This window comes from Danio rerio, chromosome 8, assembly GCF_052040795.2.
Source record: "Danio rerio strain M-AB ecotype USA chromosome 8, GRCz13ab, whole genome shotgun sequence".
In the NCBI taxonomy this organism is placed as follows: domain Eukaryota; kingdom Metazoa; phylum Chordata; class Actinopteri; order Cypriniformes; family Danionidae; genus Danio; species Danio rerio.
In genome coordinates, this window is record NC_141028.1 from 56,584,243 (window position 1) to 56,603,352 (window position 19,110).

General features: G+C 37.2%; 1 protein-coding gene and 1 long non-coding RNA gene across 2 annotated transcripts; both read left to right on the forward strand.

Moving 5' to 3' along the window:
• The first annotated feature begins 946 nt into the window (after positions 1–946).
• On the forward strand, positions 947–11,540 carry LOC147842877 (syntaphilin-like). The gene is made up of 2 exons (XM_087265492.1): positions 947–1,090; positions 3,325–11,540. Exon 2 carries the CDS (start codon positions 3,350–3,352, stop codon positions 4,637–4,639), a length of 1,290 nt encoding a protein of 429 aa, XP_087121618.1. The 5' UTR covers positions 947–1,090; positions 3,325–3,349; the 3' UTR covers positions 4,640–11,540.
• Positions 11,541–13,009: 1,469 nt separating this feature from the next.
• Positions 13,010–16,901, forward strand: LOC147842878 (uncharacterized). Its single transcript, XR_015498561.1, has 3 exons — positions 13,010–13,700; positions 13,882–15,063; positions 16,156–16,901. It is a non-coding gene; the product is annotated as an uncharacterized LOC147842878 (long non-coding RNA).
• The last annotated feature ends 2,209 nt before the right edge of the window (positions 16,902–19,110 follow it).

Genomic DNA, 19,110 nt, shown 5'->3' on the forward strand with positions numbered 1-19,110 from the left:
CATCAGCCCTGCTAAAAAATCCAGCTTAAACCAGCCTAAGCTGGTTGGCTGGTTTTAGAGGGTTTTGGCCACTTCCAGGCTGGTTTCCAGCCATTTCCAGCCTGGTCTTAGCTGGTCAGGCTGGAAAATGACCAGCTAAATCCAGCTAAAACCAGCTTGACTAGTCTGGTTTAAACTGGACATAGCTGGTTTTGGCTGGGCTCCCAGCCTGGCTAGGCTGGTCAAGCTGGTTTTAGCTGGTCATCTTCCAGCCTGACCAGCTAAGACCAGGCTGGAAATGGCTTGAAACCAGCCTGGAAATGGCCAAAACCCCTCTAAAACCAGCCTGGACGACCAGCTAAAACCAGCCAACCAGCCTAGGCTGGTTTAAGCTGGATTTTTCAGCAGGGTGGCTTCTGTAATTTCGCATTAAGTTGAAATATAGAGAAATATGTGCTATTTTGTTTTTAGTTATTTTATTGCATGAATTAGTTTTTTAAGTGTCATACCAGTTACCAAGCATCATTCATTCATTCATTTTCCTTCGGCTTATTCTCTAGTCGCGGAATAAACCACCAACTATTCCAGCATATGTTTTACGCAGTACTGGGAAACACCCATACACATGCATTCACACACACACTCATACACCACGGCCAATTTAGTTTATTCGGTTCACCTATAGCGCATGTCTTTGGACTGGTGGGGGGAAACCGGAGCGCCTGGAGGAAACTCACGTAAACACAGGCAGAACAACTCCACACAGAAACACCTCCTGGCCCAGCCGGGACTCGAACCAGTGACCTTCTTGCAGTGAGGACACAGTGCTAGCCACCCTGCCACCCTGAAACCAAGCATAATTGCACTTTTACTTGTTATTTAGTTTCACCAGTACTGTCAAATGTCTAAATGATGATACTAATCACAATTGAGTATCTTCATTTCTTTCTCTGTGGCCCAGACGGCAGGCGAAGTATACAACCTGTGGTGAGAATCATGGCATTCGTCCTCCAGCTCCTGAGCAGTACCTCACGCCACTGCAGCAGAAGGAAGTGTGTATTCGGCATCTACGTGCACGGCTAAAAGAAAATGTGGAGAGGCTTCACGACCGGTCAGTGTTACTTGTGTCTCAGCAAGCTGTCACAGGAGTTTTATTGCTCTCTGCAATTCTAGCTGTATAAGGGTTAGGGTTCAGGGTCATGTCTTGAGTACCTCAGTTACTTCCAAACATGCCTACTTCTCTACTATTTATAGTAAGTGAAAAACAGTAGCTGAGCGAGACAAGTAGTATGTCCAAATTGTGTGAGTGTTCCTAAAAGACAGGGTGTCTTTTAGCATTTAAAAAAGTCTTCAATTTCAAAAACAACATTTTAGGCCTTAGAAAGTCTTTTATTCATTGAAATATGTTGTCTTATAGGGTCTTATTTTTCCGTTGTCCATGTTAAAAAAAAAGAACTAAGACTGCACGATTAATCGAAAAAGATTGCAATCTCAATTCGACCCTACATAGGATCTTAATTCAACTTTTCTACGATTCAGCTAATTATATGTTTAAGGTCAGAGAGAAGCATAAAGGCGGTCGCACAAGTCTTCACATTGTTTTAATTACATACCTCTAAATGGTGTTAAAAGTGTTGCATACTGTATACTACTCCAAAATGTCATTTCTGTTGCATGAAATCGAAAACACAATTAAGCGAAGCTGCAACTATCATGCACATCTTGTCAGGGAAGTGCAGTGTGATCAGTAGTAAATCTACGAAATCCAGAGGGCGCTTTCATTTGAAAGCACTAAACACCCACTAAGAAGAAACCTAGGAAATCCCCATAGCATTTCACTTTTAATTTGCTAACTGCTTTCATTTATTTAGCGTGATTGATAATCACGACTACTGAATTCTCACAGTACAATTATTATATGTTATTATACAGTTATTATATGTTGTACTTTCATGTGCAGTATTTCATACATAGCACAGAGCCATAGTTCACTAGGAAGCGATACAGACAGTTGTCATTATCACAGAACGATTACCAGGATGTTAGTATCATCTGATTAAATCGATTTCAATTACTATAGAACTGAATGTACATAACTATGAAATAGATTTTTACATAAATTGTCAGCGAACTACGACTCTGTACTATGTAGTAAATGCTAGAACCGGCTTCACTGACAAAATGTGCATGCAAATTCCCTTTGATTAACCTCTTTAACTCCACTGCTATTTTGGGATTTCCACCTGGATTTTGCCCACACAAGTTTAAAAGCTTTCCAAATCCACATGCAGAGAAGTAAATGCAAAAATTTGGTATCATTTTAAAGAAAACCCTTTGAATGTTCATAAAACACTATTGAAAGTGTTTAAAATAACTGTGTATGATGTCTGTTTTATAATAAACACTTAAAAAAGGTGTTTTTTTTTTTTTTTTTATAAACTCAAATTTGAAAGTGTAGCTTTTAGGTTCTGTGTGGTCTAGTGTGCTGTAATTAATTGCACACGTGGTGGTTCCTGCACATGTCTGTAATCATAGGAAAAAAGAAAAATGTCTCTACCATAATCTATGCAAAAGATATATTCTTCCAACTGATGACAGGTGCTGTACAAGCCACAGGGACCGATCATTGTTTTCATATTTCACTATTCTTTTGTTTGATTAAGCATAATTCACTGTGTTTGGACAAAGTCAGACATATAAAAGGATTACTTATGTACATCACCTCAAAAACAGAGGAGAAATGGCCCTGAAGCACACAGCATAAGGTAAGAGATGACAGCTGTCTGTGCTATCTGGGGCTGCTTATTGATCATAAATGTATTGTTTTCACTTCTGCGCCATGGAAACACAGTGATTCATTCGGCAACTGTTTGATATATGAATATAATTCAGTTAAAAGAATGCTAGAACCGTATGAGCACCATCTAAAGCTTTTATTTGAGCTATAACTTGTACATGTATCATATATGAACCATATGAAAAATATGAAAATTAACCAATGTTTAATACCCAGTGCTGGTATCCAAAATACAGTGTATTTAGGTGTAAATAACTTTTGTACAGTGGAATAAAAACAAAGTGATGCATATGTGCATAAAATATAGATTCTACACTTTCAAACAAACCACCTACGGGGGTCTGGTGCAATGCTAGCCCTTTAAATCTGAAAACGAAATTTGATGTACCGCGTTCGTGGAGTTTAACTGGTTGTTAATCGCCCTACCTCTAGTAAAAATCTATCCAAATTACCGACAACTATAGGCAGGTTGTAAACCAAATGTAGCACCTACTTATCAGTATCAAGTAGATTAATTTCTATGGCCTTAATTTTTTTTACCAATGCAGAGACTCTGAGATCGAAGAGTTACGGATGCAGCTGACACGGATGCAGGAGGACTGGATCGAGGAGGAATGTCATCGCATAGAGGCCCAGCTGGCCCTAAAAGAGGCCCGGATGGAGATCCGGCAGCTTCAGCACACCGTGGAAACAGTAAGGTCCAATCTGGGGCCTCATGAGACAGATCAACAGGACTGTAAGTCTGAAGGTTTTGGTAGGATAGGTCTACGATTAGGAGCATCCAGGTCATGTGGCTGCTCTCCGGCACACACTATGAGTCGCAGCGCCACCTTCAGCAGGCTGAGCAGTGATACGTCCCCTGGTGCTACAGATCGCAATGGAAACGTGCGTACTGATCGATACATTCCCCCCAACAGAGGGGCGATGACGCTACCAAGAGGCGATGGGCGCACTCATCTACTTCTGGAAGCAGCTCTACTGTCTGAGCAAGTCCCTCATGCCACACTATGCTCCACCCTATCGCGATCCTCCACCTGCGAGAGATTGTGCAGCGGAGAGACGGTGCTGCCTGTTAGCCGATCCTGCCATGCTGTAAACAACAACTGCAGCTGTGGTCCACATGCCTACCTCCCACACCACCATCTGTTTCTGCACCTCCCGCAGGAGGAAGCACCACCACCCCCTCCTCCTCCTCCACCGCCGCCTCCTCCTCCTCCTCCAGCAACAGCTCCCCCTAATGCATCAGAAGTCAGTGACAGGCCAGGGTACCGGTCTCAGGCCTGCAGCCCCACCATAACCTGGATCTCCGAAGAGGGTGGAGGGGATGAATTGAGCGTCATCACTTCAGCAACCTGCGCACCAGACATCACTCTAGCTGAGCCGCATGTGTTTTCGCCGTCGTCAGCCACTACTTCCCCCGCTCAGATGTCTTACATCACGGAAGCGCTGCCACTAGACAGCACAGTTGAATTTACATCATCAACACCAACACCGACAGTGTTGACCAAACCACAGGTTCAACAACCTTGTCCCAGAGTGTCTCCAACTTTCGAGCCTTCAGCACAGGAAACTACCGTAGTAAAGGTCAGTGATGAAGATGGCATGGTGGACGACGCAGAATCAGCATCTCCTCAGAGAAGCCACTGGAGCCGCTATTTCCTTATTGACCTGTTGGCAGTGGCTGTTCCTGTCGTTCCCACATTAGCATGGCTTTGCCGAGGGCCACGAAATGAAGGCATGCCTATGTATAACATGGGATCTCTGTTGCGGGGCTGCTGCGCTGTTGCATTGCACTCTCTAAGACGGGTTGGTAGTGGACGTGATCGTGGTCCCTCGGGAACAGAAAGAGCGACACCTATCTGATAACTTTAAAAGAGTAGTTCACCCAAAAATAAATAAAAACATCTGTTATTAATTACTCACCCTCATGTTAATTAAATCCCCTGAGGCAAAGTAAGATATTTTAGATCAAATCCGAGAGCTCTGTTGTCCTCCATAGTTAGAAACGGTCCTTACACGTTCAAAGTCATTCAATGTGACTTTAATGGTTCAACTGTAATCATAGCAAGCTTCGAAAACACGTTTGTTCAGCAATAAAGCCTGTAAATAAATTTGCCAATGTCTTCTGCATTGGGTCAGGGTTCTCTTTAACTCCAGGCAATACAATGCTGGCGTTATGCACGGCTGACCCTAATAACAATAAGTCATACTGTCCATAGCAAACCAAGTGCCGACCTTCTGCTCTCCCTCATGAAGCCAATTCGGAAGTGACTGAAACTGCAATTCATCAAATGGCCACTGGGGGTAGGCTTCGTTAGGGGGTCCATCCCATAGACTTCCCATGTTACAACGCCCAACTCTAGAGCAGAAAACAAACTGCAAGATGGTGATTATTATTGTTTTTATAAGTCACCCATTTTATTTATATTAAGCTTTAAAATTCTGCACACTGTAATTTAGGGCGTGGCCACTTGAGTGACAGGACTATCTTTTGAGGACTATTTTTAAATAACGGTATGTTGTGCAGTTAATCGTGCTCAAAAACCAATCAAGCTGGCGCCCTCCAATTTTCTGGCGAGTGATTTTGTTACATTATTTATTTCCAAATGTGTTTGTTGGTTTTAAAATTATTTATTATTTATAATTTGATTTAAAACTTTAGTGCACTCCAGAATGCACTAATGCTTATTGATTAGCTGTAGGCTTTAAAACAGTCATCTCAAATGTTGTCATACAATGCTATGCTTGGATTTCATAAATAGCCTAGCATTAACTAACACGCACAATATTTGAAGTATTTGGAGGTGATTTGCTTTTTCCTCCTGTAGACAAACATCGTACGAATAATGCTTAATATGGCTCAATGCATTAATATTGTTTGTAAAAGTTATTAATGTAGCATACAAAATTATTAATGTAGTATACAACCAAGCACATGTGGTCAGGACACATTTAATTATTTATTCATTTTCTTTTCGGCTTAGTACCTTTATCAATTTGGGGTCGCCACAGCGGAATGAACCAACAACCTATCCAGCATATGTTTTACGCAGCAGATGCCCTTCCGGCCACAACCCAACACTGGAAAACACCCATACACACTCTTTCACACACATCCACCCACGCCAACACAGGGTGAACATGCAAACTCCTCACAGAAATGCCTACTGACTCAGACGAGTCTCGAACTAGCGACCTTCTTGTTGTGAGGCGATCGTGCTACCTACCCACTGCACCATCGTGATGTCCAACATTTAATCAGTTACATTTAATGAAGTCTTGAGTGTAATACTCCCCAAAAATGGCTCTTTTTGCCCATTATTGACTTCTAGGGAGTAGAGCTGCACGATTCTGGCTAAAATGAGAATCGCGATTTTTTTTTTGCTTAAAAATAAAGATCACGATTTTTTCAAGATTCTGTAGATGTAAAATGAAGGTATGATAAAAACAAGCAAATGGCACAACATTGATAATAATATTATGTGTAGGTCTACTGGTTTTTATGAATAATTTTATTCTACTTAAAATAATTCTGATGTTGAATTATTATGTTTGAGATATATGCTTGCTATCTGTCATATTAGACAATTTTATTCACTGGTAAAATCAGACATTTGCCATTATCAGATTATATTCAACGATATATAGGCTAGAGTAGTAATACTGACATTGTAAACATTTATTTTCATGCACAACTGTGGGCTCGCTATGAGAGAAAAAAACATATCAAATGCTTGCCGTAATCTAAACTCTAAAATGCGATATGATCATTTAAATGAAGTGCACACTTTCGTTTTTATTTTGACTGCTAAGTGCTTGTTCATACTTCGCGCGCGGCTCCCAAACGATCACTCTGTGCCACAATCTGAATATTATTTACATCTGTATTACCTGTTACAGCATATGCAGGTTCTGTTCACTAAAGTAGACGCTCTTCTATCATTTAGTAGAGCGCGCGCGCCCTCTCTGTGATAACAGCTCACGGTCAGCCGCTCACGTCACGTGTGATTTCCCGGCCGTGAAAACATCATTATATGAAGACAAAAATGACATTTTTAGGTGAATTGTACCTTATAAATACATATATGTGACTCATTCAACATTATTTGGAGGTGTCAATAGCCCCTTTCACACATACAGACATTTCCGGAAAATTGCCGGCAATTTTCCGGAAAGGTTGTATGTGTGAACAGGTCCTTTTTGAAAATACCGGTAAATTCGTTCTGGCTATTTTCCGGAAAGAGAAGTTGTAACATTACCGGCAATTTGCCGGAATGCTGCGCTGTGTGAATGCAGAAGATTCCCGTAATAAGCGCGTGCACGTCTAGAACGTGCTGACGTGAGACGTCTGCTTTAGCCAATCACAACAGTCAGACGCATTTACGTCCGCGCGGTTTGTGAGGATAAAAGCCTTTGAATATTTTTCCAGACACATTTAGCTGCTAGAAGTTAGTCAGATCACGTTTGTATGTTCTTCTTAATGCCAACTGTGTAAATAATCATCGATGAGATGCTTATGATAAGCCGTTGTTTGTTTACCTTCAAGCTTTGCGTGCGCATATGAGCGCCTGCACACGCAGATAATATGAACATCTCGACATGCGAAAGTGATCCTGCGAAAGTTGTTCACAATATTGATCATCCACAGAGTTTGTAATTTAGTCAAATGTTTACAAATACAAGCGCAGCCGTTTAAAGCTCATTTGTGGTGAATGATGTCAGAATTTACCGGTATTTTGGAATGGATGTGTGAATGCTCTTTTCCGGAAAATTTCCGTACCGTCCTCGCCTGTGTGAACAGCGCTTTTTTGAATATACCGGTAAAGTCGTTCCGGAAATTTTCCGGATATTTACCGGTATCACTGTGTGAAAGGGGCTAATGTCACTGAGCAACGTATGTGAAGCAATGAAAAGACCTGGCAGCCGCCTTTTCTTCTCTCCTGAACTTGAAAATATGATTGGCAGAATCGTAGAAATGCAGGATTAAGATGGTCTAGGGCAGTCGAATCAAGATTGCGATCTTTTAACGATTAATTGTGCAGCTCTACTAGGGAGGGATGCGTGGTTGGCCCGATGATGCATTAACAAGATGGCGACAAACGGCCCCACCTATTTATAGCTTTATGTGTGCCTTTCAAAAATTTGCGGGTGACATCACGAACATGTTCATATTTTCATACAGTCTATGTAGTAAATGCACTGACCCTGACCTGACGCAGGAGAAGACATTAGTGAACAAAGTCGAATTTCTGAAAAAAAAAAAATGCTAGTTCTTTTAATATCACATGAGTACAGTTAAACCAAGTGGAATTTTTGAGAAAATATTTGGTTCCTTTTCCAGATGTTTTGGGACCCTTGCTGTCTATGCAGGATGAAAGAGCTCTCGGATTACATCTAAAATGTCTTTATTTGTGTTACAAATACCAACAAACTTTAGGGCATTGGAGCAATGAGAGGATGAGTAACTCATGAATGTTTCGAGTGAACTAACCCTTTAAAAGTACTGCACCGTCAGAAACTTTTAACTGGATCTTGAGTGGACTCCCTGTCCTTGATCTCCCAGTAGGCGATATTTTCGAACTCAGAAAGCCTAAATCTGTCTCTGGTTCAAAAGTTTGGAATGTGGCCCTAATTTGCACAGACACTCAGACGTTTCAAGGCTGTTGCTCATTTCCACCATTTGTTTTCCTTTTCCTTCTGGTTCTCTTATCTGCTTTATTTCCTCCCGTTCCTGGCTGAAACTCAGCAGGTACTTCAGTCAAACAGGAACGACCTGCAAACGGCAGAGCCCAAGCTAGACAACGTACACTTGATTACATTTTAAAAATAGTAATAATACTAGTTCATTTTATTTAATTCATGCAAGAACAACCTCAGTCCATCTCTTTCAGTTTCAGTAGGCTTGATTCATTCTCCTGTGGGATTTTAGTGATATATGACATTCGCTGACTGAATGTGTAAATAATTTTAAATATAGCATTCTTATGTGAACTACTATGTTGGACTGAATTGGAGGCTTGTTCAAGAAAACTGCTTCCAAACGTTAAATATGTGCACTAAGCAAATTTTGCCAAGTGATGATGTTTGAAAGCACCAAAACAAACACCTCTTCGTCATCATTACTAGACACACCTCTTACTGCTGATTGGCATCAAGTGTGTTTTGGGACTCAATCCAATGCTGTTGTTAAAGGAACACTACACCTTGTTTGAAAATGGGCTCATTTTACAGCTCGCCCAGAGTTAAAGAGTTTCAGCATTTTTTAATCAATTCAGCTGATATCTGGGTCTAGCGTGAGCCCTATTAGCTTAGCTTAGCATAGACTATTAAATCAGATTAGACCATTAGCATCTTGGTTAAAATAAAATGACTAATTTTAATATTTAAAGCTTGACTTCTGTAGTTATATTGTGAACTAAAACAAACAGAAAATGATTGGTTATTTTCCTAGGGCGATATGTCTAGGACGCAAGTGTCAAACTCATCGTAATATCATTGCACCTGCTGCAACCATGTTACAGCAGCAAATTTCATTGATTATTACGCCAGAGTGAGAGTAAAGTTTCTAGACCAGGGGTGTCAAACTCAATTTCTGGATGGCCGCAGCCCTGCGCAGTTTAGTTCCAGCCTTGCTTCAACACACCTATCTGTAGATAAAGCACTCAATTAGTTTGATCAGGTGTGTTTAATTATAGTTGCAGCCCTCCATGAATTGAGTTTGACACCCCTGGTCTAGGAACTATACTCTCACTCTAGCGTAATAATCATGGAATTTTGCTGCCGTAACATACCTGCAGCTGGCGCAATGATATTACGCCTAAAAGAAAAATTATTTAGTCATTTTTGAGTAAGATGCTAACGGTCTAATCCGATTTAGTGATCCAGAAGTGTTCCCGATAGTCCCAGATATCGGCTGAATGGATTCAAAAATAGTAAAAAACAAAAGAAAAACATATTTTTAAATTTTACAAAGTAAATAATGGAGTGTTCCTTTAAGCATGTAATAAAAATTGTTTAGTGCATGCAACTACAGAGAAAACAGGTCTTTGGCTCAAATGAGCAGGGCTAGGCTTTCACGTTTTCAGCTTTTACTTACTGTGTGTTGCTTAACAAATGTTGCATCAACGGTCCCACATAAACAATTCTACAGTAATTTATAGTAAATACTAGTGTTTTTGAACTATAGTAAATTGTATTACACTGTATAGTATTTACAAAATTGTCAATGAATGCTACAGCACGCTAAACTAATAAACACTTTAGTATACTTTTTAATACTATAAACTGGTGTAATACACTCGCCAGCCACTTTATTAGGTACACCTTACTATTACCGGGTTGGACCCCCTTTTTGTTGTAAGAACTGCCTTAATCCTTTATGGCATAGATTCAAGAAAGTACTGGAAATAATTCTCAGAGATTTTGCTCCATATTGACATGATAGCATCACGCAGTTGCTGCAGATTTGTCGGCTGCACATCCAGGATGTGAATCTCCCGTTCCACCACATCCCAAAGGTTTGTGGTTCTATTGGATTGAGCTCTGGTGACTGTGGAGGCCATTTGAGTACAGTGAACTCATTGTCATGTTCAAGAGACCAGTCTGAGATGATTCACGCTTTATGACATGGAGCGTTGTCATGCTGGAAGTAGCCATCAGAAGATGGGTACACTGGTGATAAAGGGATGGACATGGTCAGCAACAATACTCGGGTAGGCTGTGGTTTTGACACGATGCGCAATTGGTACTAATGGGCCCAAAGTGTGCTAAGAAAAATATCCCCATACCATTACACCACCAGCCTAAACCGTTGATACAAGGCAGGATGGATCCATGCTTTCATGTTGCTGATTTCAAATTCTGACACTACCATCCGAATGTCACAGCAGAAATCGAGACTCATCAGAGCAGGCAAAGTTTCTCCAATCTTCTATTGTCTAATTTTGCTGAGTCTGTGTGAATTGTAGCCTCAGTTTCCTGTTCTTAGCTGACAGAAGTGACACCCGGTGTGCTCTCCTGCTGCTGTAGCCCATCTGCCTCAAGGTGTTGTGTGTTCAGAGATGCTCTTCTGCAGACCTCGGTTGTAACGACTGCTTATTTGAGTTACTGTTGCCTTTCTATCAGCTCAAACCAGTCTGGCCATTTTCCCCTCTCCTCTGGCATCAACAACGCATTTGTACCCACAGAACTGCCGCTCACTGGATATTTTCTTTGTTTCGGACCATTGTCTGTAAACCCTAGAGATGGCTGTGCGTGAAAATCCCAGTAGATCAGCAGTTTCTGAAAAACTCACACCAACCCATCTGGCACCAACAACCATGCTACAATCAAAGTCACTTAAATCACGTTTCTTCCCCATTCTCATGCTCGGTTTGAACTGCGGCAGATCGTCTTGATCATGCCTAAATGCATTGAGTTGTGTGATTGGCTGATTACAAATTTGCGTTAACAAACAGTTGGACAGGTGTACCTAATAAAGTGGCCAGTGAGTGTATATCCCATAATTGCAGAAAACTACAGTATTGGGTCATTTGTTTATATTACCATAGTTGTGTTATTGTAGCAACTGTATAATTGGCACAACAGATTAATTCATGTACTTTATTATGGTTCAAAACCACTTGAGTATTTACTATAAAGTACTATAGTATTTCTTCATGTGGGAGTGCCTGCATTACAAACAATGTGCATTTGTGAAACTAATCTAAACATGCTTTAAAAATTACAATTTTGATTTTATAACATAAAAATGCCCTTAGTAATATTTGTGATCATTTTTCTGACCTCATTTGAGCCTTTTCTATGTGTTATTCGTTTTATCAGTCGCACAATTATGAGCTAAACGACTTTTGAAAGTGCTTTATTTGCATAATATTTATGGGAATTATTTAAATTTCATTGGTAAAGCAATGGAAGGTGATGCCTAAGAGGACTCAATTAACCTGTTTTTGGGTGGTTGTTTTTAACCCCGTCTCAGGTGGAACTCAGGTGAATAGTAGAGAGTGAGCAACAGTAAACCCCATGCCAAAACATCCATTATAAACAGAACGGTTTATAAATAGAACAGTAGTTGTAGAGATGTAGATTTACTGTGTTATGGTAGACTTGTTTTCTGATTAACATCACTTTAAAACCAATGTGTCTTTAACTACTGCATGCGTCTGCATTTCAATAGTCAGGGTTTCTGCAGGTAAATGCAAGACTTTTTAAGAGCAGATACAGTTGAAGTCAGATTTTTTTCGCCCTCCTGTGAGTTTTCTTTTATTTTTCAAATATTTCTTAAATTTATGTTTTACAGAGTGAGGAAATTTTCACAGTATTTCTATAATATTTTTTCGGTCCCACTTTATATTAAGTGTCCTTAACTACTATGTACTTACATCAAAAAAAATATTACAATGTACTTACTGTGTTTATAATGTATTTGAGAACACTTGTGGTGCTTTTGAGTTGGGATAGAGGTTGGGTTATGGACAGGTTTGGTGGTGTGGGTAGGTTTAAGGTGTAAGGGATGGTCAACAGTGTATTTACAAATGTAATTACATACATGTATTTAATCAAGCGTAAGTACACAGTAAATACATGTATTTACACAATAAGTACATTGTAACAAACTATTAATTCCAATAATATGTAAGTACATATTAATTAAGGTCACTTGATATAAAGTGGGACCATTTTTTCTTCTGGAGAAGGTCTTGTTTGTTTTAGTTTGGCTAGAATAAAAGCAGTTATTATTTTTTCTTAAAACCATTTTAAGGTCAATATCATTAGCCCTCTTAAGCAAAATTTGTTTTCGATTGTCCACAGAACAAACCATCGTTATACAATAACTTCCCTAACTTGCCTAATTAACCTAGTTACGGCTTTAAATGTAATTTTAAGCTGAATACTAGTGTCTTATGTGCTGTCATCATGACAAAGATAAAAGAAATGAGTTATTAGAAATGAGTTATTAAAAATAGTGTTTAAAAAAAGTGTTGAAAAAAATCTTTCTGTTACACAGAAATTAGTAAAACAATATAGAGGAGGGCTAATAATCCTGACTTCAACTGTATGTGAACATTTTGCACAGCTACATTTGAGTCAAAATTATTGGTAAGTAAAGACCATGTTTAAACAAAACCTGTAGTGAATTTCATACTGTAAATATATCAAGCATATTTTTATAATGTAATATGCATAGATAAGAAAGTCATTTAGTTTAAAGGCTTTTTTTCACCATCAGATTTCCTATTTTCAAATATTCTCATATACCAACACCATCTCACAGCAATTCCTAACTTTTCGATTTAGTGGCTAATTTATATGAATTTGTACACTGTAAAAATTGATTACCTAAAAAAAGTGAGTAAACCCATTGACTTGACTTAACCACCATAATTATGCACATACACTGTAAAAAAAAGTGAGTAAACCCATTGACTTAAAAATGACAAGTTGAACTTTAATAATTATGCACAGACACTAAAAAAGTGATTACTTAAAAAAAGTGAGTAAACCCATTGCCTTAAAAAGGACTTTACTTAAATAATGTAAGTATTTATGTTGTAACTTAGAAATGTTAAGTTGACTTGATATTTTTAGAGTTATGGGCAGCTCATTTACTTAATAATTTGAAAACAATCAGATTACTCTTTTTTTTTTTAATGAATTGTTTTTTTTACAGTTCACAATCTAATTCATACAATTTAGTAAGATTTGCTCATCACCCAATGACGGTTGGCTTTGGGGGTGGGGTTTGATGCCACGCCTCCATTTTTAAAATCGTACATTTTCGTCCGACTGAATTTGTACAAATTAGATGAAATTGTATTTAACTATGAATTTAGAACGAATCTGTTTGTAGCGCTGTCATGATACTCGAATTCGATACCAATCGATACTGGAATTTTAAAAACGTCCATTTACTGATAACATTTGAGTGCTGAAATGACTGTGAATGCCCATGAAGTCATCAATTCACCGAACTCACTGCTGTTTACTGAGTGTAACCACAGACACTAGAGCATTTTAAAGCCGTGAAGATCAGTCGATTCATCAGTGCCCATAAATTATCCAGCTGATCTTAAAATGCTCGTGTAAATTCGGTAAACAGTGGTGAGTTCGGTGAACTGGTGATGACTTTCACGGCCATTCACAGTCATTTCTGTTGAGCATGTGAACACAATGGCCAATCAGCGGTGTTTAAAAATGCGCTCAAATATTAGCGGGAAATGGACGTTTTTAAAACTCCAGTAGCGATTGGTATCGAATTCCAGCATCGTGACAACACTGGATTCAAGGTTAAAGTGTGACATTGCTGAACAGTGACTTCTTAAAATCTGCGGAAACCCTGGTTATTGATGTCATTTATTCATGCATTTGTAAATCAAAGTCTTCAGTTTGTCTGAAGCAGCACAAAATAAAAACTGATAATCATGTCGTTCTAGGTTATTGTAAGGGCTTAGACTGCATGTTAGCACAAGAATTCCTTGTAGTAATTTATCAGCAAACGTATAGATTCTGTTTCAAATAGACGTATGACTAAACCCTCATTTGGAGATCAAGTATGACTGTATCATTTAGCCTGAGCCCGTAGAATCTAAAAACCCGACTGTAAATTTGAATTGGTTCAATCGGCCCTTGAAAATAAAAGCGTTTTAAAATGACCAGGCTTATTTGTTGTGCTAACGTCTTCTTTATTTAGTTCTAGTCTGTCTGCACACAAAGACACCAAAGCAGAACATAAACTATATCTTTAAGCAGAGGGGGATTTAGACAAATGGCTGTTTACATGCACCGATTTAAATCAGTCTGTTTCTGAATAAATAGAATCTGATCATAGATGTTTACATGTGCTTTAAGCCGGTGTTTCTAAACCACTCTCCTGGAGGACCTCAAACACTGCATGTTTTGGATGTCTCATTTGTCTGTCACAGCCATTACAGCTCTTTCCATCTCTGCTAATGAGCTGATGATCTGAATCAGGTGCTGGTTGAGGAGACATGGTAAATGTGCAGAGCTGGTGCTCCTCCAGGAACATGGTTGAGTAACACTGATTTAAACAATGTAATCAGATTCCCGAAAGCTTAAGAATTTAGGAAACTTTACGTTTAATGTGTTTGTATTGAATCTTTCGTATCCTTTGTGTATTTAAAGCAGGTAAGTGTCTGAAAATTGAAATGCTAGTTTAAAGTTTGAATATTTTCTCCATTCTTTTTGGTGTTTTTTTCTCCTCCGCTAACATTTCATTTCTACTGTATTTAACCCCTGTGCACTGTTCAAATTTACTGCCCTTTTGTCATGTTCAGGATGAAAACATCCACTGAATTTTTAGCTTTTTTTTGCATAAATCTGCTAATCAGCCTCAGTACTGATCAAAACTACTACATTGTTTAGAAAATTACAGGATTTTAACTCTTGAATTGGCAAATTCACAAATGATGTCCCTGACCTAGTGAAAAACACACACACATTGACGTATTTTCACTATAAAAAGTAATTCTGGACTGGATTTATTCACTTTTATCACAGTCTTGGGCATGTGAACGATTAGTAATAACATTGGCTTTGATGCATCGTCAGAGTTTCACTTTTTTCTTCCTAATTTACTGTTGGTGGCTGTTTTTGCCCCATTGACTTCCATTATAACCACATTTGATGGTGCATAAACACACAGTCTTTGTTTTTGTTTACTCTGTGCTGTTTTGAGAGCTGAGATGCATATTTAGATTTTCTCAGACACATCAAGATAAGTGCACTAAGGTCACTCTCACGCACACTTTAATTTGCTTTAATACTCCATATAAAATCCAGAAACTAAGCTTATTTTTTGCACAGGCTTATCTAAAGGGTTAATGGTGCCAACTGATGATCAACAGTAAGAATTACAAATTTGACCTCTTCCCAACAGGGGAAACCACCAACAATTAAAAATGCATGATTATATGGTGTCATGGCTTTGCAATCAAAGTTAATGTGGTTAAAATGGAAGTCAATGGGGCAAAAAAAAGCCACCAACAGTAAAACTAGTGAGAAAAAAAAATTAAAATGACTCAAAAACAATGCAAAGACAATGTTGTTTCACATGTCCAAGACCAAAAGTTTTTAAAAATCCAGTCTGTTTTTTCACTAAGTGACATCATTTGTGAATTTGTCAATTAAAGAGATAAAATCATGTAATTTTCAAATCAATTCAGTAGTTTTGATTAGGACTGAGGTTGCTTAACAGATTTATGCAAAATAAATAAATAAATAAATAAATTATATATATATATATATATATATATATATATATATATATATATATATATATATATATATATATATATATATATATATATATATATATATATATATATATATATCTGATGCATTTTTACAGCAATTTAATTCAGTGGATGTTTTCATCCCTAATATAACAAAAGGGTAGTCAATTTGCCCAGAGTGTATTGTTGAGTTATTTATTTATTTTTATGTTTTTGGAAAAAAGTTCAATGCATTTTCTCCAAATATGTGTCAAGATGAGATTTGTTTATGACCAAATTAAGACTCAAAATCACCCCCAGAGTAAATGAAAACGTCCCCAACAGCACACAAGGGTTAAGTATGTTTTTTATAGTCATTTTAAGATTATATTTAGGTTACGTTGCATTTCTAAAAGAAAGCAGTCTAATGACAATATACAGCCAATGGTATTACATCAAAATATGGTCGCCTTGGAATTATAAGGTTCTCTCTGCATCCTAAATGATTTTGAGATATTGAGCTTCAAAGTTTTTGCATTCCATACAGCAAACAATGCGTGCGTAACAGCTCTCTTTCACACATCATCATGACAGAGGCCCTAAATGTAATTGATCAACATTCCCGTAAATTTGCAAATGCAGACAGAACCTTCTAATTCTAACAAGTAATTTTCCGCTTGGAATTGAAAGGTTCTATCTGGCAGATCATTAATTAAAGCATTACTTAACAAGAAAGTTGTGTTTAAGAAAGTTACATGTTTTGCTTTCGATAACATTTATTTAATGCTTTAGGATATTTTTTCTTGTTCAAATTAAGTATATAAGGCTGTGCTAAATACTTTGTCCAGTGCAGATGTTAATTTTATGTAATAAATATGGTAATATTTGTTGTAATTAAGACCCCATGAACTTAATTATTTGCCTTTTAATGTTTAATATAAAAATTAGTTATTTAACAGTTTAAACCTGAAAAATGTTGTGTGTGTGTATATATATATATATATATATATATATATATATATATATATATATATACACACACACACACACACAAATAAAAATATTTCACATTTAATATTATACATTTTTAACAATGGAGAAGTCCAGTGGAATGACAAAGAAAGCTGATCCTGATCCTCCTGCGTGCATTCGAAATGCTGAGGGCTCACAGAAAGAAACTTATAGAGCCAATAGAGTTTGATTTTGTGGATAAAACCTTTGTTTTTTTTAATAAAAAGTCTTAAAATGTAAACAACTTATAAAAAAACACATCACATAATGTAAATAAGTAGTCATTTAATAAGAATATGGGAATATCTCAATTTTGTGAAAAATGTCAGATAGAACTTTATAATTCTAAGGTGACGATATGTCTTCCAGATACTTTTAAACATGACTGAGTAACACTCAAGCATGTAACATTGTCATTTTATGCTGTTGAATTGGATTAGAAAAGAAACTAACCTCCACCCACTCCAATCTGATCAAAATCTAGGACCAATTAAAGTGTTTACGTCAACGTTTTTGAATGGGTTTTTTAGTTTATTGCCATGTTGGCCTCTCTGCATGTCATATTTTAACAATAAAAAGTCATCAACATCAGTAAATAACATATAATAAATAAATAATAATAATATACAAGATAAAAATCTAAAACAGTTTAAGGTTTACTTTAGATAAAAAAGTAAAATTTTGGAAGAATTCATATTAAAAAATATTTCATTTAAAGTCTCTCCAGATAAAAATCGTTGCCCAACATCAACATAGGACAATACACGTTCCAAATAACGTTTTTGACTCTTAATTAAACCGTCAATCTGATATTGAGTATTATACTCAACCCAGCAAAATATGCTCAAAAGCAAAATAACAAACCAAACCTGCTGAATCAGGGTATCTGCCGTCCAGTCCTTATCCGTTTTCAAACCAAAAAAGGAAAACTAAGAAAACGGCTGGTTTTGTTTTTTCTTTTGCTTACAAAAAACTGAAGGAAAAAAAACAACTTATAAACAAAATAAATTAAAAAAAAAATTTGCCTGGATTTTTGGTTTAGGGTAGAAAAATGGAGAAATTACTTTAAAATTCACTATAAGCATGTGCGCAGCCCTTATTCCTCTGATTGGTCAACCAAATCAGAGCTTGTGACATCACGCTCAAAATAACAGTCCTCTGCAGATTAGTACCCAGGATTTTAAATTATTATTTTATATATATATATATATATATATATATATATATATATATATATATATATATATATATATATATATATATATATATATACACACATATATAAACTAAGTTTACATATTTTATCGTTTAATAAGTTAGCAGGTTTACATTCATTTCACATGCATAAATTGTATAAAAACGTAAATTAGCAGTACTATGACACATTTGTGATTAAAATAAGGTCATTTGCTGCCAAACGTCTTGCTGATGCTAAGCAAAGAGACATCTCTGAGCCGAACCTGGTTTGTATGATTGCTTCCGAGCAAGGCCTTTATAATAATAATAGTGATAATATGCCTATTTCGCCACCGAACTTCATGCTGCTGTGCACCTGAGCAAAGATAACCCATTCCGAGCAGCACCTGGTTTGCATGATTGCTTCTGAGCAACGCCTATATAATAATAATAATATAAAGTGACTAAGCTTAGACTTGGTTGACCAACCAGAGGAAGGCCGTCTCAGCAGCACCTATATGTGTATAATAAATTTTAAAGTCGTTTTTTCATTTTCCTACCCTAAAAAAATAAATAAAAAAAAAATCTTTTTTTTTTTTTGTGAGCAAAAAAAACGTATTTTTAGTTTTCCTTTTTTGTTTGAAAATGGATATGGAATGGGCGGAAGATACCCTGATTCTGCTGCCATCCATCACTCAAAGAAATGTCTTTGGCTACTTGTTCAAACTACTTATTAATAATGAGCTAAAATCAACACAATTCTTAAGGGTTTGTGAGAGATAACAATTGTTTTATTTCAGATTAATGTAAATTTGTTAAAACCATTACGTCAACTTAATTTGTGTTGGGACAACATGAGGGAAGTGTGTGCATTTTTGACAGTGATGATGGACATTCCCAAAACAACACAGACCAGCG